The following is a 24,742-nucleotide window of genomic DNA, read 5'->3' as shown; positions in this document are numbered from 1 at the left end:
CCCGTTGGTATTTACTTTGCACAAATCTTTCCAACGATGATAAAAATCGCAGCTCCGAAGAAATCGAAAAAGTTGTCGGAGATACCCGTAGAAATTCGGTACGCGTGAAACACATGACAAAAAAAGTGTTCCACGGATGGTTTGAGGTGGGATAGAGAAAAGATACAACGAAAACAAAAAATCTCGCACTGTCGGTGGAAGTCTTAAATTTGTGCTCATTATGGTGTCGCAGTCAGAAGCTGTAAGAGATGAAAGTGAACCAGGTTTATACAATGTAAACGAAAAAAAAACACCTCAGTTTGGTGTTTTTTTTTCATGCTCATAGACAAAAATACTGAAATTGAAAAATAAATTATTCCTTATTTTCCCACGGTGGGAACGGAAAACGAGCCATTTTTTACAGTCTATTGCGTGGTGCTTCGTCCTGCTCTCGTATCTCAACAGGATCGCACCCATGGAATTTTTTGTTAAGGCATTCTTCGGAGAGGCAAATCAGCACAAATTGTCATGATCATACTTTTGTTTTTTTATTTTCAAACCGAGGATTCACACTTGAATATTGGAACACGTATTTTGTTCAGGCTATCCTAATTCATTTGAACAGTTAGTGCTATGAAAACATTTTCCATTTTCTGGTGATCATTGTCACAACCCCTCGGTGTTGTGTCGCTCCTCGGATATCCGTGTTCCCAGTCAAAACCGCACGCCCATGCCGTAGAATGACAGTTGGATAGGCGAACTACGAACTATTGGTTACAGAAAACATGAATAGATGCATTGTAGTTGAATTGCTTATTTCTAAATTTCCTAAAGTAAAACTAATTTCTTAAAAGTATTGAGTATATCACAATTATATATTAATTAAGAATATTGGGCCCTATTATAGAAATCGAGGCGATAAGAATTTTGCTCGTTAGCTCTATTTTACTATTATAGAAATCGAGCAATTCGATAGCACCGAGCGAGTGATAACTATCGATGCATGTGTCGAGTTGTTTGGTTCACTTGTTGCATATCTTCAGAGAATTATTTTGTTTTGGCTTGCATCCCTTTGGGAAACATTTCAGAAACGCTTCAATATATGCAATTTGCAACACATGTTCGTTTGTTTTGATCAGCATTTGTTTTACGGTGCTGCCAGAATAGTCTATACAAGGTAAGTGTTCAATCCAGCATTATTTACATTCATCATGTTATAACTTACAATGCAGAATTTACTTCCAGTGCATATTTCAGTGGCTGAAAATGAGTGGTAGAAGAAAAAAAACCAAATCACCACCAGTTTGAACGGCTCCTTGAAACAATCTTTGTGGAGGCAGTTCTAACATAATCCCGGTGTAAGAAAAGTTGAAGGAATCCAGAGAGGAAGTTAATGCACTGAGACCACCAATGCATCTAGGTTCAGAATGGCAGAAAGTAAGTATTTCTTTTACGATACACATAACTTTCATAAGTAAATTTTATCATACTCTTTGAATTTCTTTCAACCGAATTTCCTACCTAAGAATTGCTTACTTCTACTAGCATACATTAGTACGTTCTTTTTGGCAGCAATTTTCTTTTTTATTGCTATACTATGCCAAACTATACCACTTTCACTACAATAGGTCAAACTAATGGTCGGAGTGGTATAATGCTCTATACCATATGCTAAAGCTATCCTGCAAAACAATAATGATTTTATTCAAATTACAGATTTGGATTGACATGAGGGGAAAGGTAAAGAAAACACTAGCACACAACAAGCGAGAATTTAGAGCAACAGGTGGTGGCCCCAATACAATAAAGCTATCGACTCCGCTACAACAAGAAATCGACGCTAAAAGAGAATTACATGTTGCATTACATGAATAACAAAAAAATTTTTTTTTTATCCAGTTCATTTATTTGTAAGGCTCAATCGCATAAGCTTTGCGGAGCCGCTAATTCAAGGTTTGTTTATACAAAGTTTCAACTAATTTCTATGTTTAGTAGGATTCGACCGAATACTCGCGGTTTACTCGAGGTTAAAAGGGCAACATTTTTGTGGGACGGGTCAGGTTGGGGATATGGATATGAGGTATCGTTGTCTCAACCGAGGGTTGCCGCACGCACTGTAGCATTGTGCATAATGACCAGGGATAGCATCTGGTGTTCGACTAGCTGTCGAGGGTGGGCGACGGTGAGATGGGGGGACAAGACAAACAAACTAATAACGAAAAAGAAAAACACAAAAGCATTAAATACTTATACTAGACCGTTTCACAAACATATAGATCAACTGCATATAGCAGATGTCGCGAGTTCCCAACACGTCTCTAACAGGAACATAGGGTTGTCTTCCTTGGACCTCAAGGGCATTCAAAAGGTACTCTCTGGCTGCGTAATTATCCGTACATTGCCAAACTGCGTGATCGATGTCATCGTAACCGTTTCCACACCGACAGACATTGCTTTGAACAAGATTTATTCTGTGGAGATGCACATCTAGCGAGTAGTGGTTGGACATAAGTCTACTCATTACACGAATGAAGTCACGACTTAAGTCCAAACCTTTGAACCACGCTCTCGAAGAAACCTTTGGAATAATTGAATATAACCACCGCCCAAGAATTCCAGTGTCCCAATCGGTTTACCAACTCAAGAGGGAACTCTGACGCAGTAATTGGAAAAATTCATCGTATGAAATCTGTCTATCAAACAATTCGCCTTCCTGGGCACCCACCTTTGCGAGAGTGTCCGCCTTCTCATTGCCAGGAATTGAGCAATGAGAGGGGACCCAAACAAAGGTTAACTTATAAGATCTTTCGATCAGTGCACTCATCTGCTGTCTCACTTTTGTGAGGAAATAAGATGGGTACCTACTAGTTTTCATCGACTGGAGAGCCTCAAGCGAACTGAGACTATCCGAGAAAATGAAGTAATGGTCTGCAGGCTTGTTGGAGATCATCCCCAATGCGAAGTCGATTGCTGCCAGCTCAGCAACATAAACGGAACAAGGTTCCTGCAGTTTACGGAAGGCGCTTGAATTTTCATTGAAAACACCGAAGCCAGTGGATTCATTGAGGCGAGACCCATCAGTGAAGTATCTTTTCATGCAATTGACTTTTTGGTACTTTCGGTTAAAAATACGGGGAATGAAAGTTGGTCGAAGCTGATCTGAAATCCCGAGTATTGCTTGTTTCATCGACAGATCGTATTCAATTGAGGAACTGCTGATGGTGAAGTGAGCACGGTCTGGAGTAAACGATGGAAGACAAATATCTGATGAAATATAGTGATGATAAATTCTCATAAACCGAGATTGTATATTTAGATGAAGCATTTTATCAAAGTTTTCAATCACAAGTGTGTTCGTGATACCGCATTTCACCAGTATTCTGAGAGAAAGTTTCCAGAATCGGTTCTGTAGAGGAGTTACTCCTGCCAGAACCTCGAGACTCATGTTATGCGTTGAGTGCATACAGCCGAGAGCTATACGCAGACAATGATATTGAATTCGTTCCAATTTTAGAAGGTGACTTTTAGCTGCTGAGAGAAAGCAGAAAGAGCCATACTCCAGAATAGATAGAATAGTTGTTTTATAAAGCGTTATGAGATCTCCCGGATGAGCTCCCCACCACGTGCCGCAAATCGAGCGGAGAAAGTTGACTCTTTTTTGACATTTTTGCTTCAAATACGTAATGTGGGTATTCCAAGTGCATTTTGAATCAAACCAGACACCAAGGTACTTGAAGGTCAATGATTGGGTAATGTTTCTCCCCAAAAGCTTAAGTTGCAATTGGGCTGGGGACCGCTTTCGAGTAAACACTACCAGTTCTGTTTTCTGCGGCGAGAATTCTATCCCTAAGTTCCTTGCCCAAGACGACAAGTTATCTAGGGAATTTTGCAATGGTCTTTGCAAGTTTTCGGTATGGGGACCTCTGACGGAAACCACACCATCATCTGCAAGTTGTCTTAGCGTGCATTGTTCTGCCAAACAACTGTCAATATCTTTCACATAAAAATTATAAAGAAGGGGGCTGAGACATGAGCCTTGGGGTAGACCCATATAACTATTTCTGGAAGTTGTCAGTTATTCAAAATTCCAGGAAGTCCACATCTGTTCAGATTGTCTGACAGAATTTCTATGGAAACTGAATCAAAAGCTCCCTTAATATCCAAGAATACTGAAGCCAGTTGCTCCTTGTGCGCAAAGGCCAGTTGAATATCTGTAGAAAGCAACGCTAGACAATCGTTTGTTCCTTTGCTCTTGCGAAACCCAAATTGTGTACTTGATAGCAAATTATTTGTCTCGATCCATTGATCGAGTCTTCGAAGGATCATTTTCTCCAGCAATTTTCTAATGCACGAGAGCATAGCAATCGGACGGTATGAGTTATGATCAGACGCTGGTTTGCCAGGCTTTTGAATTGCTATCACTTTGACCTGTCTCCATTCGGGTGGCAGAATATTGTTTTCTAGTAGAGTATTGAATAAGTCTAGCAAGCGTCTTTTCGCGATATCGGGAAGATTTTTTAGAAGAACGAATTTAATCATATCGCTTCCGGGTGAAGAGTTGTTCGATGAAAGAAGAGCCATAGAAAATTCCAGCATTGAGAATGGTCTGTCCAGAGGTCCACCGCTTAGAGACGTTTCTCGAAGAATATGTTGGGCTGGAACTGAGTCTGGACAGACCTTTTTAGCGAAATCGAATATCCATCGGTTGGAGTATTCTTCACTCTCGTTGGTAGATGAGCGGTTACGCATGTTGCGAGCTACCCTCCACAAGGTGCGTATTGAGGTTTCACGAGAAAGACCTTCGATGAAATTGCGCCAGTAACCGCGTTTTTTTGCTTTAACTAATTGTTTCAGCTGTATTTCAAGCTTTGAATATTCCTCGAAGTGTGTGGATGTTCCATGTCTGCGAAAAGCTTTGAAAGCATCAGATTTTTTCAAATACAATTTTGTGCATTCATCGTCCCAGCCAGGAGTGGCTGGTTTTCTTTTAAATGAAGCACTTGGAACTTTTCTTTTTTGTGCTTCCAGTGAGCTTTTATACAATAAATCGACGAAGAATCGATATTCTTCCAATGGTGGAAGTATATCTATTGATTCGACACCGATTGTTACCGCCGTTGCAAATTTTTGCCAGTCGATGTTCCTTGTTAGATCAAATGGAACTCGAGATGGTTCAGTGGATTGCGGGCTACACTTGATTGATATATTGATTGGCAAGTGATCGCTACCATGGGGATCATTGATGACCTTCCACTGACAATCTAATGATAGCGAGTTTGAGCACAAAGATAGATCGAGTCGGCTTTCCCGAGCCGGAGGTTTTGCAATTCGTGTCACTTCACCAGTGTTCAAGATAGTCAAGTTGAAATCGTCACATAAATCGTAAAAAATAGCCGCCCTAGCGTCATCATAAAGATCGCCCCGCCCAGTACCATGGGAGTTCATGTCACCCAAAATTAGAACTGGGGTTGAGAGAATCGAAATTAGATTCCAAAGTTGACTACGGCTAATGGAAGTATTCGGGGGAACGTATACTGAAGCTATGCAGAGTTCTTTATTCTTTGCAGTTATTTGACAAGCGACGATTTCGACGTCTGATAGAGCTGGGAGAGGAATTTTATAGAAAGAGTAGCACGTTTTGATCCCTAAAAGTACTCCTCCATAGGAATCATCTCTATCCAGGCGAATAATATTAAAATCGTGGAAGTTGAGTTCTGTGTCAGAAGAAAGCCATGTTTCGGAAAGAGCGAATATATCACAATCATAATTTTGAAGTAAAAATTTGAACGAGTCTAGTTTAGGCACTAGACTACGGCAGTTCCATTGTAGCACATTGATCATATCTTCTACTACGTTAGATGAATTATCCATCGAAAGATATGATTGATGCAAGGAGGGGCCATGAAGCAGTCAATTGCTTAAGATAAGACTTTAAAGATGGAAGCAAGGCAGAAATAAGGCTTCTGAGGGGGTCTTGAATTTTGAACGTGTTTAGTATGAAATCCACAATGTCCGAAAAAGTTATCAATCCTCGATTAGACGCGAATTTTCTACGAGAAGATCGAGGAGCAGCGTTTTTATTTCTCTCTTCTCTGGGTAATGACGTAAAATCCTTGCTGCAACCAGGAACTGGCTGAGAAGGAGCCTTCGGATTCGTTTTTTTGCTACTTGGAATTAGACAATCTTCCGAGGGTCATTTTAGCTTTCTTACGGTGCACCATTGGTGAAGAGAGCTTTCTTTTTGATGATTCATCCTTTATTGAAGATTCTGGTGCAGCCGAAGTATGACCCTCATCAGAATCAGAATCCGATTCTTGAGATGACAAAACCGAAAATTGGTTTTCATTTTGAGCGGCTGATGCGGTCTTTAGCATTTCAGCATAAGTCCGCTTGGAGCGTCCAGCGATAGAACGCGTCACTTTATCGGAGTGCTGTTTGTACCTTGGGCACTCTTGTAGAGGGTGAGGATTCTCGCCACAGTGAATACATTTTTCCACTGTTTGAGTGCAAGAATCCTCACTATGTTTATCGCCACATTTGCCGCAACGAAATTTGTTGCCGCAGTGGCTAACCGAGTGTCCCAACTTTTTACATTTGGTACAATTATAAACCCGCGGTACAAACAGGCGCACTGGGAAAAAAACATTTTCTACTTTCACATAGTTTGGGAGAACAGAACCTGCGAAAGTAACTCGAAAAGAGTGCGAGGGCTTATAAACTTTTTTATTTTCTTCCAAAGATGCTGAATGCAGATTTCTAACATCCAGGATCTTTACAAGATCTCCAATCATCGAGTTTTTGAAGGAACCCGACGCTTGTTTTAGTTCATCGACACTCAGACTCGCGTCGGTTACTACGCCTTCTATCTCCACTTCTCGAGAAGGGATGTAGATGTGATACTCCCTGTTAAAAACTTCGTGGTTGTTGGCCACATCAAAAGTCGGTGCTTCTACACGCAGTTTGTCCGGTCTCTCTTTATGTATCGAGACGCCCTTATAATTACGCAGCAAATCTCTTGAAATATCAAGAGTTCTCAAAGCTTTTTCCTTGGGCCGAAAGAAAACAACCCATGGTGCCTTCGAGGACTGTTGATAATAACGCGTCCGCGCAACATTGGCATCAGCAGATGTCATAACGGTTGCGCAGACGGTGCGCAACCGCCTATGAAAACGAAAAAAAAAAACTCGCACGCACACACACAACTCACACGCACACACTCGCGCAAAAACTCAACTTAAAACTAACTTAGACTAAAAACTAACTTAAACTAAAAACTAACTTAAACTAAAAACTAGCTCAAATCAAAAATCTTCTTGAAAAAAAACAATAATTTCGTAAAAAAAAAATTTTAATAAATAAAAACTCAATAAAAAAATTTAGTCTGATGAGTTCGAACAACTTGAACAACCCTATTCAGGGAGCTATACAACGCTGCACGCTACGGTATAAGCACAATAGCGAGACGGCAAAAACTATTCTATTGTACTTCTCTGTTTGATGTTTGGTGAAGATACAAATGTGACGCTCAATGGAACCAATTAACAGAACACCGGTCCAGCGTCGCTGGAGAGGTGCTGCTTCCTCGCTGTTCCGGATGCGTTGGCACTTAACTTGTCACCAATGGGCGAAAGAAAAAAAACAACAACCAAAAATCACTTTGGCGGAGGGGGAAAAAAAACTTTCCAGCTTCGATATTGTAGCGGAGGACGGACAATGTGTGTCCGTCTCTTGCAAATAATCGACGAGGAATGAATAACAAAAATTGTTTTGCTAAAAGAAAAGTGAAATTCATGCATGACTCTTCACGGAATTCCATAGATTTTCTAATAATTATATTTTTTGTACAGCAAATTGTTCCACGCTGTCGTTTTTATTACACATGCAAGCGTGTCTTACGCCTATTAAGCTTTATTCTTTGAGGGAATATCAATTTACTCCAAAACATAACCATATTAACACTTTTGGAAATACATTTTCATAGCAGATGCCTCAAAAAAAAGATTTGGCATCCTTTTTATAGTGCTTCATGAAACATTTCAAACTTGTTTCAAAATATTTCATCACAACCGCTGACATTCGAGCTGGCTAACGAATCGAGCAGTTTTCCTCGATTTCTATAATTCCAGATTTTACTCGGTGTGATAGTGATAGTGATTGTATCGAATCCTCGATTCGATTTCTATAATAGGGCCCATTGTTTGAGCTTAACCTAAAATTCTCATATACTACGAATCGAACAAAAGGTAAAAAGAATTATAATTTTGCTAATTAAAACCTATAATTACGGAATATTAATCTCCTAGGACTAGTAGTAGAGTGAATATAGGAGTAAAGGAAGGGAAAAAAAAAACGGAGAAGAAAAACTAAACGTAAGTCACATGAAACTCAAATTGTGAACGAAACTTATATTTTGTTGTCACAGGATATTAAAATATATATTATTTGAAATCTCAGAACATCTTTATTCTTCTCCATCGGCGAAAAGTAACCATTTAATGATCATTTAATGTCCAGTTACGCAGTGTTCAAGTGACTAGAACGATGTTTGGTCTGTTTCTGAATTCTGCACTGGCACAATAACAAACACTGATATCATTACGGTCTGCTGAAAATATTCCACTCATAAGCGCCACATTACATGATTCTGTGCTCAACGAGCATTCATTTTGCCTCGCTGCTGCTTTTACTGCTTCCCCATCATCATCATCAAGATGTTGTTTCTGCGCAGGATATTTGAGGGATGGAGAAAGCCCTATTTTTCCGTTTTTATGGAGACGCATGTTTATCGAACCATCGCACGAACCATCCGTCTTCACCTGATTTCGCTGACTTCGAGATGAAAATGTTGTGTGCGTGACTTCGAGCCTTCAAGCATCAAATTGTATCTTTTTCACTGCTAAACTCACTTATCTCGTCACTATCGGAAGACCACATCTGGTCTGTGATAACAACCATCGTCTATATTCAACCTCGAGCTGGCGGCAAATCTGATCACAAACTGTTGACGTTGAGCAGCTTTGTTTCCCCCATTCGTAAATGCCATCGGTCAGTGGAGGATACGAGGGAATCGAGGATGATCCAATTTCAGCTCTGGGGTCTTTGCTTCGCTGTCACATGGCACAAGTGACACTTTCTGTATAGCCGACACAGGATCCTTGCGTACACAAACACACCCCCTGGGCTGATTAGGGCTTGATTGAAAACCAAAAGCACATTTTATCGGTGTGTATGTTGGTGAGTGCATTTATCGGATGGCAATGTAGCTTTATTATTAGTCCCGGGATTATTTAGCGAGTTACAGTCCCGGGGATTATTTTCAATGTACGCAACGCATCCACTGCCAGGAGTGCATTGATATATGACACAGTTAAGCAGGATTATGGGATTTATAGAATGCATGTACAACTTATACATGTCAAACCATGATCAATATTGTATTTACTTTGTGGTACATCTCCATTCAGCGGAATTGGAAATCGGTTTTGATGAAATTTCACTCTAGCTCATAAACCACAAATGCTTCAACCTGTCATCAAACATCCAAACAACAAGTAAAAATCTGTTCCCAACGTACCGTGGCATAAATCCTATCGCGATACAGATACCAGACGTGATTCGATGCCGCTCGGAAGGCTTCCGGTGCGACGATTTATCGCCGCGCTTAGCGTTTGATGGCTTCCGATTAAAGACAATCAGAACAACATGGGGCTGCTTAACAAAAATCCTTCGATGCCCTCGATTCCGCGTAAATGTGATCCTGTGAAGCAATTACAATTGCTCACAATTAATTTTTGCTTGTGAGCTGTAAACGATCCTATTACGGGGCACTGGGAAAAGTATATCCGCTTGATCCGCTCGACTAAGTCCGTTACCCTACTTTTGCTTGTCAACAAATTCAGTTTCTGGGTGGAATCATGTGCACCTGGCACAAACGGAGGGCGTAATGTGAAGGTGTGAGTTGTTGTAGGAGTATACACACTTGTGAACTGGTTTTGCCAGCGAAAGTTACGACGATAATTATCGTTTAATGGTTCACTGCACACGACATATCAAATTTCAAGGCTCAGACTGAAACCATGGAAAATTTCAATTTACCTGTTTGGTAAGGGAGGGGACTTTCGATGTTGAAATTGGGGTTTCTTTATTGAAATGAAAAAGGAAGAGAGCAAGGAGCAATTAGATTCTGAACGATTTGTGTTTACCACCGGTTATTTCAATTGTTCTCTTTTTTGAAGTTTTTATATGTGATTGAAAAAATTCTCATTTTCTATTTAACACCCGTTATTACTGTGCACATCTGACAATATTCCAGTCTTTTTTTATCGATTTTTGACTATCGAGAATCTGTCCAAAACCAACAGCAAAATGAAGTAGAATATGTCATAGTGATGTTCTAGTTCGATGCTGTTAGAATAATTTTTCTTATTTATATTTTCTACATGCAACTCGTTGCACTTGCATCAAAAGTATCTCCCCATTTCCAGGCAGGGACAGGAGATGCACTCCGTAACAAATTCAATCACCGTTGAAATGAATTAAATCACGAATATCGCCATGATGTCGAGATTTGAAAAACTGCCAAAAAAGTTAAGCAATATCAATTGAATTCTAATCACTTTTTGAACGGAAATGGAAGACATAAGTCCTCTGGAAGCTGAACTCGACCCCGTCCTCATCGCTCTTCCCGCTCCTACCCCTCCTTAGAAATACTTCCGATGTGTTAGCGTTCCATCAAGTCATCCAGCTGAGGAGGATGAACGGAAGCGACCGAGGGCATACAAAAAAAACTAACTTCCCCCAGGAAACGAGAGGATTTTCTTCGACCAATACTTTCGGAAAACCGCCGTCGGTCGACACTGAGAGGTTTGGGGAATTAAATTGTTTTTTTTTTGTTCACAGCCGGCTCTTCCCTCCCGCACTGGGGCACATATTAGATTCCGTTTGCATCCGTATGCCTGTCCTGATGAACAAATGAAATTCCAATAGCTTTTCACCCATTTTGGATTCGCCCTTGTGATCCGAACTGGGTTCGATAGTTGAAAACAAAAGAATAACACATACAATGAGGACGATCGAGCAACGATACCGTCTTTTAAACTATACTATTCATTACGGAAATGGGCCTCTGAACTAGTGATGGGAGATTATTCTTCTTTTGTACGCCCCCGAAAGGAATTCCAAAACGGTGTGGATGAATGTGGAAGGGTAGAGAAATGAATTTAATCGGGTCGAAATGAGTGGCACTTCGAATTGATAATGCTCATCCATTTTTGGGTTGCTTTTTCAGAAATTGGCACGAGCGATAATCACAATGAGAGTAACCTTCATGATTCTGAAACGATTCAAGGAAATTTCATTAGATAATGAAATGTACGTGGATGGCAAATTTCGCTCAAAAATGGTAATCGGGGATTAAGTGTTGAGAGACCAATAGTCTTAAATATTTTTTGATGATCTTTTTAGTGTCTCATATACAGTACCCCTGGCTAACATCCACGACAGAGCAGCGTCAATTAAGTGATGTGGTGTGTCATATCCATTGCGACATTAATATGTAGGCTAGTAATAGTAATTTTGGATAGTATTTGGATTTGGATAGTAATTTTGTAATCGACGGGACCAACTCGCAGTGGTTGACGGGTTTATCTTGGGGTTACCTTGGCTCTCTGAAACATTTGAAGAAGAATTTATTTCATAATGAAATGTAGCATCATTGTAAATAGAATTAGAAAATAGGAAAACAAAATTATTTTGTTGGATTCGCTTGTTTATCTTGTTCATATTTTAGAATGATAACAAATTTTGAGATTTCCAAATAGCTCTGATAAGGGTCGATGGTTTGCGCGGCTCCGTAGAAGCCGCTGAAGATAGCAAGAACTTGCAGAAACAATACACATTTAGCCATCTGACGCAATTTGTTTCCTTATTGTCAATTGCATTCGATGCAAATGATGAACAACTGGAGAGATTTGTGCCTTCTTGTTCTCTATAGTACAGGATTCAAACTTTGAAGTAACCTGAAGATCGATCGGAACCAACGCTCGCGACTATCGCAGCGGTTTTTGCTGCGGTTACAGACGATTATATATTCCAAAGGGAATCGTAATCACAAAAACAATTCATATAGAAAATAGAACATTCCATTGAACCTCCCACAGGAAAACAAATTATATGAGGTTGTGTCCAAGATACGACCGCATTGTTGACGTAGAACTACGCTGTTATTTTATATAAGTCGCTTGTTTATACCTTCGGATATTATTCCATAATGCTGTGAAATTTTTGAAACAACTGTGTTAAAAAACGGCAAACACGAACCGGGTACAACGATAATTTCGGGTTTAAATTTCCGCGGATTAAAGTAACGCATTTTAGTAGGGTGAACAAAAACTGCGACCGCTTCGCTTAGTGGTTTATTCTGGACTGACTTAAGGTACAAAATGATGATGATACAATGGTAATGAACAATAGCCCAATACTGTGTGGGGTTTATGTTGACGACTTGCACAAACCTTTGGACCATTCATAATAATACTGTTTGTATTCAAACAAACTGCTTAGTAGAATAATCTCTGAATTGTTTTTTTTTTCATTGTAGAATCAGTTGACGATAATTGATTGATGATTCATTCTTGCCCTCGCAAAACAATACACTAGCTGTTCGTATGTCGGAATTTATTTCATGTCAATGCATTGAAAATTTACCTCGAACGCTATTCCGGTGGCCTTCTTCGCAATTGACATAGACTCGGCTACAGTCGATTATATACATGTTGCACCAGCACCATTATTTCACATCTCATAACTACATCAATATATCTTTGGCACCGCATGGAAACAACAAGAATGACAACACTTGCAAGTATCAAATATCATGTTATTTAGTATTGCCTCAAAGGACTCGCACCTCTAGGCATCGTTCGTACAACGTAAGCAAAGCGCCAAACAAGCGTTCGCCATAGCATGCATACAGAGCCATACATTGGTGGCTTGAAACTACTAGGAATATAAACACTTCTCATCATTTTGCGCTATTCTCAAAAGAAACGCTTATGTTAATATTACTGGCTCGAAAAAAAGTTGCATTACTTTCTCATGCTCGAGAGAAGCGCAGCTGTCACCCTCAGTGGAGGAAGTTTCGTTACTGGAAAGCGAAACCTAATCACATACAAAATTCCAGAACGACATTTACTTTCTTGGTGACTAAACAAACTTTTTGTTAATAACAACCTCGAAAACATTGGCAATGCTTCATTATGATCAATATTAGCGCAAATGCAATCCTAGTTGAAGGCAGTTTTGCGAATGGCACGCGAACCCAAAAACATTCCAGTACGACATTCAAGATGATTGGTATTCCCTAAATAATTTTTGGCGCACAACCTTAACGCCTGCTTCGCCATAACGTCAGTTTAATGCATTGTTGCATTCTCAATGGCACCAACGAAGCCCCTATGATGATGGAAAACAAACAATGTTAACTGCTTGGAAAAAGACTGAATTATGCCACACAGCTTGTACTCTGCCGGAACACCCATCGATGCGAATTCGCTGATAAGTTTGTCAAGAGCGACCGCCTTCACCACCAGCGGGGAGAACTTGATTTTGGTTGCTGCCTAGGTAACGGCGTTTACATTTTCGACCAACGCGCCGATATCGCCTACTTCGCTGTTGTTCGATGCGGTGTCACACTCGCGAAGGCTCGGTTCAGTGCGAGCGTTTTTCACTGCACCAACATCGCGTGCATCATTAGATGACGCTTGCCTCGGAATTTTATTCTTCCACTTTCCCTTCATTCTTCCACTTTCCCTTTGTTCACGGAGACTTTACATCCTACGTTTTCTCCTCGATAAGTCGTCGTCGTCGATAAGTTGCTCGTTATTGACAGCTCTGTTCGGGAAAGGACACAAATGGAGAGAACAAATGTATGGGAAAATGGAAACGCTTAAAGTTTTCAAGAATTTTAACCATTTACAAACCAGGGGATTCTAATGTATAGCATATTAAACAAATCTTACGGAATTTCCGATTCGTTTAGTATGTAAATCGCCAAATCGGCAAAAATAGTTATTAACGTTAACTTTATTTCAAACAAACGTGACCTGTTTTCTGATTTGGCACCCTTAATGAAAGACGTAGTTCTACGTCAAAAGTATTCTCCGGGAAATGGAAGATTGGAAAAATATCATTCTTGATGTTGAGACTTGTTGATAATCAAAATTACACAAATTGCTTCTATTGAAAAATTCGTTTTTACAGCTTGGTCGTTAATGAGTTAATGAGCCACAAACGAATCATCCCATTCCATAGAGCGGAAGATGAGATCTTGTTCGTAAAATGTACGATCAACTGAGATCTTATGACACTCGTCGTGGGGTTTATAATTCTCTATTGCACTGACCGCAGTGAGTGGCTTTTGTATCCGAAATTCGTTATTCTTCATCCATAAATCGCATTTTTTTGGACGCTCAGATTCCAAGATATCTTCACTGACCAACTTACCCCTATGACCAACTAGCCCCGCCCTACTCTACTCTGTGGAAAATTAAACATTAAAGTCGTCCTATCTGCTGCAGCGCATTTTTTTACTTTAGTTACATCGAAGTAAACGCACTCGTAGAGGGCAATTGAACGCCCGGACAAGAGAGCGAGAATCGTAAATCGTACACCATAGAGATAGTCATTCCCATGGAGCTAATTCTGGTTACGAGTTGTAAACAAAACGAGGAAGGAGAGTAACTCAATTATTCGAACTAGATTCAGTCTAGCAATGCTTTGGTCAACTCAGAGTTACCAAGAGAAAAACATTTGGTTTTGATGGGAGAGGATTCATCGTTAGTCGCAGTTTGTACAGATCGCGATCTGTGTAGTTCGCGATTAATCATAAATCGCATCATGCTCCCTTGTTTTCCATCCATGAGAGAGAGAGAAACGAATTAATTTTGGGGGGAGTCACTCCAATATGCCACGAAGTTAATTTTACAAGGAAATGAGATAGCAAGCCCGAATAACTGTTGAGTCATGTTGACGAAGAAACTGTTAGAACAAGTCGAAACTCATTTCGAATCGAATACGAAAACGAATTTCTTCATAGTCCCCTGACTATCCTCAGTTGAATATGACTTTGTCGAGTCTTGCCCATCGGTCTCACAGTATGATTAAGAATATTCAGATCTATATTTTGGGTATTTGAGAAAAGACCAAAAACACAACTAGTATCCTGAATATATATATATATATATATATATATATATATATATATATATATATATATATATATATATATATATATATATATATATATATATATATATATATATATATATATATGGCTGTGCGTATATGCCCCAGTATACAAATAAAACATTCAAACATGGAGGAGGCAACATCATGGTGTGGGGGTGCTTTTCTTGGTACGGGGTGGGTCCCTTGTACTGGATCGACCGGATTATGGACCAGCATCTCTACGCCCAGATACTTCGGGAAGTAATGCTGCCACACGCCGAGTGGGAGATGCCCCTAAAGTGGCAGTTCCAGCAGGACAACGACCCCAAACATACCGCTATAACGGTTAAAAAGTGGTTCCAGGATAATAAGGTAGACGTTATGGAGTGGCCAGCACAGTCCCCTGATCTCAATCCCATAGAGAACCTATGGGAAATAGTTAAACGTAAGGTGTACACCGAAAAATCAAAAAACAAGCAGCAGCTGTGGGAGAGAATCCAGGCGGTGTGGTACGCTATCCCGCTGAGAACGTGCCAAAAGCTGGTGGAGTCGATGCCGAACCGGGTGGATGAAGTGATGCGTAATAAGGGTTATACCACCAAGTACTAACCCTGCAAATCGATCACGGTATGAATTTCCTTTTTTTTTAAATTTTTTTTACCATGAATTCTAAAGCGGTCCTATTTTATGTCGCGTTATTTTAGTCAGTAAGTATGCTTAAAACACATTTTTAAATAAAGGACAATTGGTTTAACTACGGATGATTTTAATTTCTTCGAAGAATGGAATTTACAATTTGTAAATGGTTTGATGCACTTAAATGGAATTTTTTTTCTCAAAGTTTTGTCACTTTCTGTTTTGGATTGAGCTGTGGTCCTATTCTATTGTCCGACACTGTATATGTATATATATATATATATATATATATATATATATATATATATATATATATATATATATATATATATATATATATATATATATATATATATATATATATATATATATATATATATATATATATATATATATATATATATATATATATATATATATATATATATATATATATATATATATATTAGGGTGGCAGCGAAATTGATCATGTAAACATGATCTAGGGGTGCCTCAAAGAGCTCAAAGTTTTGATTTTTTAATCCTCGGAAATCTTTCAAGGGGGAAGTAAAGAAAATTTGGAAAATCGAATTTTTTTTTCTATCCAAATGACTTAAAAATGCATGAAAAGTCGAGATCTGGTGTCATCTCGAAAAAAAAAATTTTTGGCCGAAAATCGACCTTTTGGGACTGAGCTTGAGTGGCAAAAAACCAAAGCTTTGAGTGATTTGAGGCATCCCTAAATATTGTTCGATTGAGCTTAAACTTTGCATAGGTCATTCTTCTTTGGGCCAATAAAAAAATGTAAATGGTCGGTTTTTGAAATTCGATGATGATTTTTTTTCATACATCCATTGCCACCCTTATATATACCTGAAAATTTCATATATACCTGGAAATTTCATGGACCCATAGAAGATTAAATAGATAGCCCTGGGTAGTGGAACCTCTTCCGTTATGTTCGTCATAAACAGCTCCTTCGGATTTACATATATTCCAGACGAAGCCGATAGTTTTTACGGAAAAGCGATTCACAAAATTCATCATTTTTTTCATTCTCTGGACAACGGTAACGGTATTGAATTAAAGAGACTTTAAACTCAGAGAGTTCATTCGTCTCTCTCTGGACAAACAAATGCATTTTATTTAAATAGAAAAACGATGAAGTCATATTCACAAACTCAATACAATATTTATTCGTTTAGTGTGAATGTACAATTTATCAAAAAATTGCAATATGTTTAATATTTCCCATTCCCATGATTTCCCATGTTATATACTCTCTTGTCGAAATTACCCAAAGCCACGTATCATCCAACCTGATGCAAAACAAAAATCATCAGACACCAACGCGTAGGAACGCACCGTGAGACCAATAAAAATCCTATTAGTGTAGTTCCAAAACAGTTCTCGCAGTGAAACAGATCCGCCCGGTGGGCCGTTCCGGCTTTTTGCGCAGTCATCCATCGTTTGGCCGGTCATTCAACGCACGTGTTCCGAGATGGATGAGTAATGACGAATTGCTCGGAATAAACTTGTTGCTGTAGCAATGAGCCGCCCCGGATACTCCACCAGCGGATATTCCGTCCCACCTTCCTCACATTCGAAAGCGGCAGCGGCAAATGAAAATGGGAAATGAATGAAGGTTCGGGCTCTAAATAATGGAACGGTTTACCAGGAACTGGAAGTATAACTCATTCGACCCAAAAGCTGGTGGAATGCAATCTCGGGAAATTGTTTTCCACGGACAGAATGTATATCGTTGTGATATATTCAACAAAGGACAAAAAAAATCTAGATGGATAAAAACAGCCGCTTTTGCTTCCAGTCAGCAGAGCTGAATTTCAGCTGATAACACCCTTGTCATCCTCTGCCGTAAGCTTGGCTTTTATGAAGTTTCTGCTTCGCAGGGATTCGCTTCCAAAATCATCCACCTGACACGGGCGGCATTTCGCTGACTCACTTTAAAATGCAAACGGATGGCGCGGGGGGAGTTCTCACGGATTCGCAAAAGCAGCTTATCGGGATAAATCCTTCCGGAGGCGGGCTGCGTCTCTGTGCGATTATAGAGAGCGGCGAAAACGTGGAATCTCGGACGGATTTTCATTTGTTATGGCAGCAGATCCCGTCTAGATTATTATATTGTTTCAGTTGTTTGCCGATTTGGAAGAGATGTGGAACGCAGGAAAACACATATCATTGTGCCCATCCGTGGAAAACTGATTTTTTATCATCCCAGTTTCCATCAACGTTATTTATTACATTAATTAACACGCTTTTGGCATTTACGTTTACGTCCAGTGTGCTTAGAAGGAATACAGCTCAATCCTGTTTCGAAGGGCAAACAAGATTAATTAGGAGATGTTTCTTAATTAGGGAATCTAGGTTAAGTCAATACATTTTCGGCTTTGCCATGAAGTTGCATTCAATTGAACGGTATGGATACATTGGAAATTTATTATCAAAATGAATTTCCAAAGATACAATTGAACCTGTCCGTCTTACCCCCAGTGCCATTACCGAAGATTCTTTCTCTAATGCTATTATGTGACACATCACAATTCATCACATCAGATCTACTCCAATTCACATCGCAGAAGTAATGCTGCCCCATACACCTAAAACACATTTCATTCCCTCGGAGAATTGAACCCAACGTAAAATTTGCATTCCACCCTGAATTTTCCAACTCGAGAAATTGATTCCCTGCCTAGCGGAGCATTCCAAATGTCAACCGAAGAGAGCACATTGACATCATTTCGAAATGAATGCGATCGCACAATACGACCATCGTTCGTCGTTCACTCTGAGGGCGCACGCTTAGGGTATTTGTGTGGGTGCCTTCAAAAAGCAGGGGGGTACGACAAAGTTCTTTGTTCCAGCATCCACTCGTATGCTGCTGAGTGGTGTTTCAAGAGATTTTGGCAGATAAAACGGCTGGCGTTTCTACACCAAGAAGTACACCAAGGTGAGTAGTCTAGACAACACAGGTGGTTGAGGTGGTATAGCCAGTTCTTGAAACTTGGCACAAAAAGAAACATTTCGAAAGAAAATGTATGCCAGTGGCATCCTGGAAACTCCCACGGCTCCGAACACAAGTGTTAGCCGTCTCCACCATACATCCCTGCTGGTTGTCATGGCAGTGAAAGCGGTGGAAACTGCACAATGATTTGAGTGCTTTTCCCTTGTTTGCGAGCGCGTTCATGGCGAGAACAGAACTATGTTCGACTGGTGGGTTCTTCACTTCGTGGCTCGTAGAACGCGAGCTGCAAGATACGCAAATTTGCTGCACATTAGCGTGAGTGGCTTTAGATACAGAGATTGGGGAGCAGATTGTTCGAGTATTCCACCGGCAGGGAGGAAAAGTAGAAATATTAACCAAAAATCTGTTGGATTTTTGACTTATAACTGGAACACATATTGTTGAGATGTTGTTGAGAAAACGCTTGTTGAGATTTTCATTGTCTCGAGTCAGTCTGCACAAGTTGGATAAAATTATTCGAGCAGACGTGAATTTTCTCGAATTGGAAGTCGTTTTGATGTGCTCGGGCATTTACACTGCACTTATTTTTCTGTGCCTTTTTGCAGTGTTCTCTACATGAATAATTAATGTCTGTAGGAAAATCTATGGCATCTCATTTTGCTATCTTGCTTCGAATGTTTTTGTTATTAAGTTCAGGGAAGCATGATCGAATACAACACAAACATGTTTTTATTCCCCGCTAAATTTAATTTGTTTAAGGAATAGTTTTTTCTTACTATGCACGCTAATTGATTACTTTTGTTGTAGATAAATTTATCATTTAAAATAGCTTCTTCGGGGTTTGATAGCATTAACCCATTTTGTGCCAAGCGTTCGAAAAATCGAACAGCAGCTTTGATCAATTTTCATGTCTTTGGAAAGCATCCATATGGTAATACTTTTGCGCCAAAAGATAGCTTAATTTAGTAGCTACCACTTACCATCAATTTCTTTCAATTTTATAAAACTTTATTGGGTAATAAATTCGATTTAGAGCGAGTATGCCAGGAATATGATCTCAATGTCAATGAAAAGCCCATTAAAATACAAAAATATGTTAACTTTCCTACAGTATTACTTCGATGAAAGAACACACATTGTGATGTGGTCGGTGTTAAGTCAGAGGGTACCAAGTCGCAAAATTGAAAATTTCGAGTTATTGATTACATTTGGTTACGCATTATGTAAGGTACAGTTTTTGTTGCACTCTCCCCTACCACGCTCCGTGCTCGTTTCTTTGTTCACCGTCAAATGGACTTCACGCCATATTGACTGACTGACTGAATTCGTGTTTCTCACTCATGTATCATGCATGCATGTATCGTTATTTGAGCTCACGGTGGGTAAACAATGAAGCCCTCCATTAATGGTGTAACTCCTTTTGACGTAGGATTACGACTTTCGGGAACATATTGGGGATATAAATTGAAAAACGGAAATCGATCACATCGTACAAAATGTCCAATTTCTCGTTTATTGCTCAGTCATTTCATGATTTTCCACAACAATTTTTTACATTGAATATATAACACATGTCATGAAACTAACTATCGAACAATGAAAAAACTCAACCGTTATCCGAAGGGAAATACCTCGTTCTGATTAGTCGAAATCGAACATACAAGCTTCCTCTTTAACTCACAATTATTGCTCAGTCATTTTGTGATAGATTTACGAGAGTTTTTTTTAATTACATTCATCACAGTGAAAAGGAAGAAAATAATATATTTTTTTAACCTACAGGCTTTAAAATCAAGGTGCCTGGGGAAATCGGCATTGCAAATACATGCAAAATGGAGGACATGTGTTCCCTAACACAGACTTCAAAACCAAGGAAAACCAAGGCATGTCGGGGACATTTTTTGTATTGCAAATGAGGTGAGTGATAAGATTGATTCTAGCAAACAAAACTTTTAATTTTATCAATAATGTTGATTGTTTCGTGAAATTTCATATTAATAACCGATTCTTTATCGACATTGTAAAACGTTTAGCACAAGTGTAAGTATGTAATTGTATATAGTAGTGGTTGTGTTCAAAATGATTGGAAATATGGAGAGATTTATTTCAATCTTCATAAATATAAAACTAATGTGTGTTCCCGCTCGAGAACGGATCGTCCGTAATTTAAGCTGTCTGTTTTGTTGTGTTCATCTTCACTCAAGGAAAGTTCTTGTGGCGAAAAAAATTGGAAAAGTGAAGGAAAATTCGAAAAAGTGATTTCCTGTATGCTCTACATATCGTATTAGGTGCTGTTAGTTTAATTCAAAACTTGCATTGAGGCATGTAATATCGTGTTCCGTTGGGCTTGAAGCGAAAATGAAAATGGGTCGAATAAACACTCTCAGAAAGTAAAAACTATGAAAGAAAATTACGTTTTCCATTTCAAATGGAAATGTTTTCTCTATGATAAAGTAACATGTTTTTTAAGTGAGCAAAAATCATAATTGTTTCCATAATTGTGATAATTGTGTAATCAGCATGCAACAGACAGTCTAACGGAATCCGAAGTCAACTATACGGTCGTGTCTTGGGCACAAGTCTCCTGTGACTTTTTTGCATCAGAAATCAAGTTTTCGTTTCACTTTATGTGGATGTTAAAATAAGACTGTGTACGCGGGCAACGAGGTACATGTCAGGGTGGAGTAATAGTGGTGAATTGAAGTCAAATTGAATGAAGAGGAAGATTTGTATTCGTTCGTTATGTCAATTAGAATAACCATTTGTTAGAATTGAATTTACAAGCGTTAAGAGCGAGGATGACTGATGAACTAGTCATGTTGACGGCGAATGCCGAAGTAGTCCCACTTGAAGTGAAGCGACCGAGAGGAGAATCGATTTACATGTTTCGTATTCGAAAACGTTGAACCTTGGTATTTCAAGTGTCTTCAATTCTTTTGTGCAAGTTAAATCCAAAAACGACACAAAAAGTTTGTGCACGCGAAACAAATTCATAGTCGAGGAAGGATTACGTTAGGCTTTTTGTTGCATTTTTTTTCCCAAAATATATATTTTATTAAGGCACATATGGCGTTAGCCTGACGGGGCCGGGAGTTCAATATTTTGACAATTTTTGTCTTACGACTATGTTAGTAATATGTAACCGATTACTCGCGGTTGGCTCGAGGTTAGTATTACAAAGATTCTCATAATTGGGATGTTGCAGTCTCCAGTGCTCTGTATGTGTGGCCGGCACGGGATACTTCCTATTGGGGTGCAACTGACCATTAATCAGCGACGCCCCCCTAGTCTGTACCTCATATCAATCGTGGTGCATCTCTCTTGACTCGAGGAATCCAGGATAGAATGGTCACTAGCCGGCGCAAACATCAGCTCGTGTAGAGTTGTCATGAGCGGTACAACCTTTGGCTCTTGTTGAATGATCAGTGGACTGCACAACCTTTGGCCCGTGTATCTGTAAAGGGTATGTGTATGTATTGCCACGACTAAATAAATGTTTATAGATCGGATAGGAGGGATATGAAACAGAGACACGACGAAGGAAACATCATTAAACGTTGGCATCGGCGATTCTGAGGAACAGGTATAGATGAAGCAGAAGATCAGGATCACGGCTACCTAAGATATCCCAGACGGGGATATTTGTTGCGTATTGATTGCTTTCATAATGAAAGAAAAATACCGATTATTATTTCTGCTTCGAAGCTATTTAACGAAAAAAAAAACTGCTATCAGACAGTGTTTATTTACACTTATGCTGAATGCATGAGCGGTACATCGGATTTTAATGGAATTTCGTGAATTTTATTATGTACTCTCGCATGAACAATGCATTTCGAGCGAACGATTCACAGGTGACCGATTTGCACGGCTTTCCAGCTCCCTAGTGATCCCGCTATACAAAAATAGAGACGTAGTCCTTCGTAGAAATACCTCAATGTTTACCATCTTTATGATATATCTAACACATTTTGGACACCTTTCTCACCGAAACAAAAAGTTGTTTGCGAAACTCCCAAAGAAATCACCTCTTTCAACTCGATTCCACAATTTTAATTTTTATTAAGGCCGTCGCTCACCAAATGTAAATAAAACAATAACAACACTTATCTAGAGTGTTTTTCTGGTTTTATTACCCTTAACGGCAAATTTGCCTTCTGAGGTTAGCTCATTTCTGGTGGCAATCCCAGGGCACCAGCGAGCCGCACGGTACCGAGTTGGGGTTTATAAATCAACGTAAATGGCGAAAGGAGCGAAGGAAAAGGAATCATTAAACGGGTTTAATGGTTTCAATTGCGTGTCTTTAAAATTGTTCCTAACTTCAGAAAATGCCTAAGATCTAAATGGGTTGTGAACTTGGAAAAATTCTTCAACGTAGCAAAATTATTGTTTCTCGGAACAGGTGAAAACAAGCCTCTGCATGAACGCAAGGTTCATACGCATAATACTTGATTTTCTTGTATTTTATTCAATTTCAATTCAATTTCCCATTTTTTTCCAGAAAAAAGACAGCTTTGCGAGTATGGAGATTTCCACGTTTGAATCCGATAGCTACAACAAGTAGTATCCAAATTCAAACACGCTTGTTAGGGTTCTATCTGAATGAGCACCACAGGGAGAAAAAGTTTTTCTCATCATTTATTTCGATCATGAACGTGACAAAATGGAGATGGCAGTGAAAGATGTGACAGACTGTAACAATGTTTGTCACGTTTTTGTTTATCAAAATGGCATTTCATCAGTTTCGTTGACTGCTTTGGATAAGTTGGGAAACTATATAGAAACCTGAACAAATCATGGTAGTGACTCGAGTCGATCGCGAGTAATCTGTATCGTGCCTTAACAAGGTATAGAATTAGAGAAAAAAATAAAGTTAAGAGTTTGACTCCTTAACACCTATGTAACTGAGCCTGTATAAATAAACGAATTATTAAAAAAAAACTTCGTTCGTGGAAACGCACGTCATTCGAAGCGCTACAAAATTTCAACAAATGAAAAATTGTTGCCGCCACTATAAGCACAAAGGATGTCCATTAAATACGAATTCAATTTTATCTACCTGCTGTATAAATAACTGAAAAAATAGTACATAGTTTTCATTATGATCCGATAAATCACTGAAATGCCATCACGCCTGGTTCCAGATTGACCACGAAACGAATATAAATGTATTTCCGATAAGCTGCAAAAGTAACACAAGTGCACCAATTCATCATTGGATCACATGTTTTTCAATAAACCACCACATATCCGAGATTGGAAATTCATTATTTGTATACATATTTATATCTGTGCAAACAGCAGAAGTTTGCGCTCACCTTTCGGTGGTGGTGTTTGTGGGGAGATACCACTGGATATTGAACACTGATTGAAAATATATTGAATGTGCAACCCCATCCAGGCGCGTAGCTTTGTACTGTTCGCAATAGTTTTCAGCCTCATGGCAGTGGTTCTACCGAGAGAGTCTGTGCTGGAAATCGATACGGCTGAATACGAATACATTGGAATGCATGGTCATATCGGTAGGTGAATCCTTGTTGCAGTTGGTGAAAGCAACTGCTGAAAAACATACCGTCCAGCAAATAAAGTTTATTGTTCGATATTCGGAGGTAGGCGTATATTAATTTATTTGGCACTCGAAATTAAATTCCGCAAACCATCAAAACAAGTGCGAGGAATTCATCGAGCTATCAACCATCCCAATATCTGTAAATTAATATACTCTCTCCAAAGAATTAGAATTAGGCTGCCAATGAAAATGGTCATCTCGAATTTCAAAAAATTACCCCATAAGAAATGTTCACCACCTCGAAAAAAACAGCCTATGCAGAATATCAGCTCAATCGGACTTAAGGGAGAGTGGCGTAAAAGCGGTCAAAGTTTGAGTTTTTTGAAGGCCGAATCATAACCCAAGGGGAAAATCGGGGTTTTCGAAGAAAA

General features: G+C 39.2%; 2 protein-coding genes across 2 annotated transcripts in view; both read right to left on the bottom strand.

The window, feature by feature from the left end:
- The window catches only part of LOC129774716 (CD63 antigen-like), a 208,572-nt gene that overhangs the window by 57,219 nt on the left and 126,611 nt on the right, over positions 1 to 24,742 (bottom strand). The window lies entirely within an intron of this gene.
- Positions 588 to 24,742, bottom strand: part of LOC129774715 (putative leucine-rich repeat-containing protein DDB_G0290503) — a 76,952-nt gene continuing 52,797 nt past the window's right edge. Inside the window, exon 3 of the mRNA XM_055778607.1 lies at positions 588 to 746. Within this exon, the coding sequence (XP_055634582.1) occupies positions 588 to 746 (159 nt within the window). The remainder of the gene's footprint in view (positions 747 to 24,742) is intronic.

Source organism: Toxorhynchites rutilus, chromosome 3 (genome assembly GCF_029784135.1).
Source record: "Toxorhynchites rutilus septentrionalis strain SRP chromosome 3, ASM2978413v1, whole genome shotgun sequence".
Classification (NCBI taxonomy): domain Eukaryota; kingdom Metazoa; phylum Arthropoda; class Insecta; order Diptera; family Culicidae; genus Toxorhynchites; species Toxorhynchites rutilus.
This window is presented reverse-complemented; position numbering and strand designations above follow the sequence as displayed.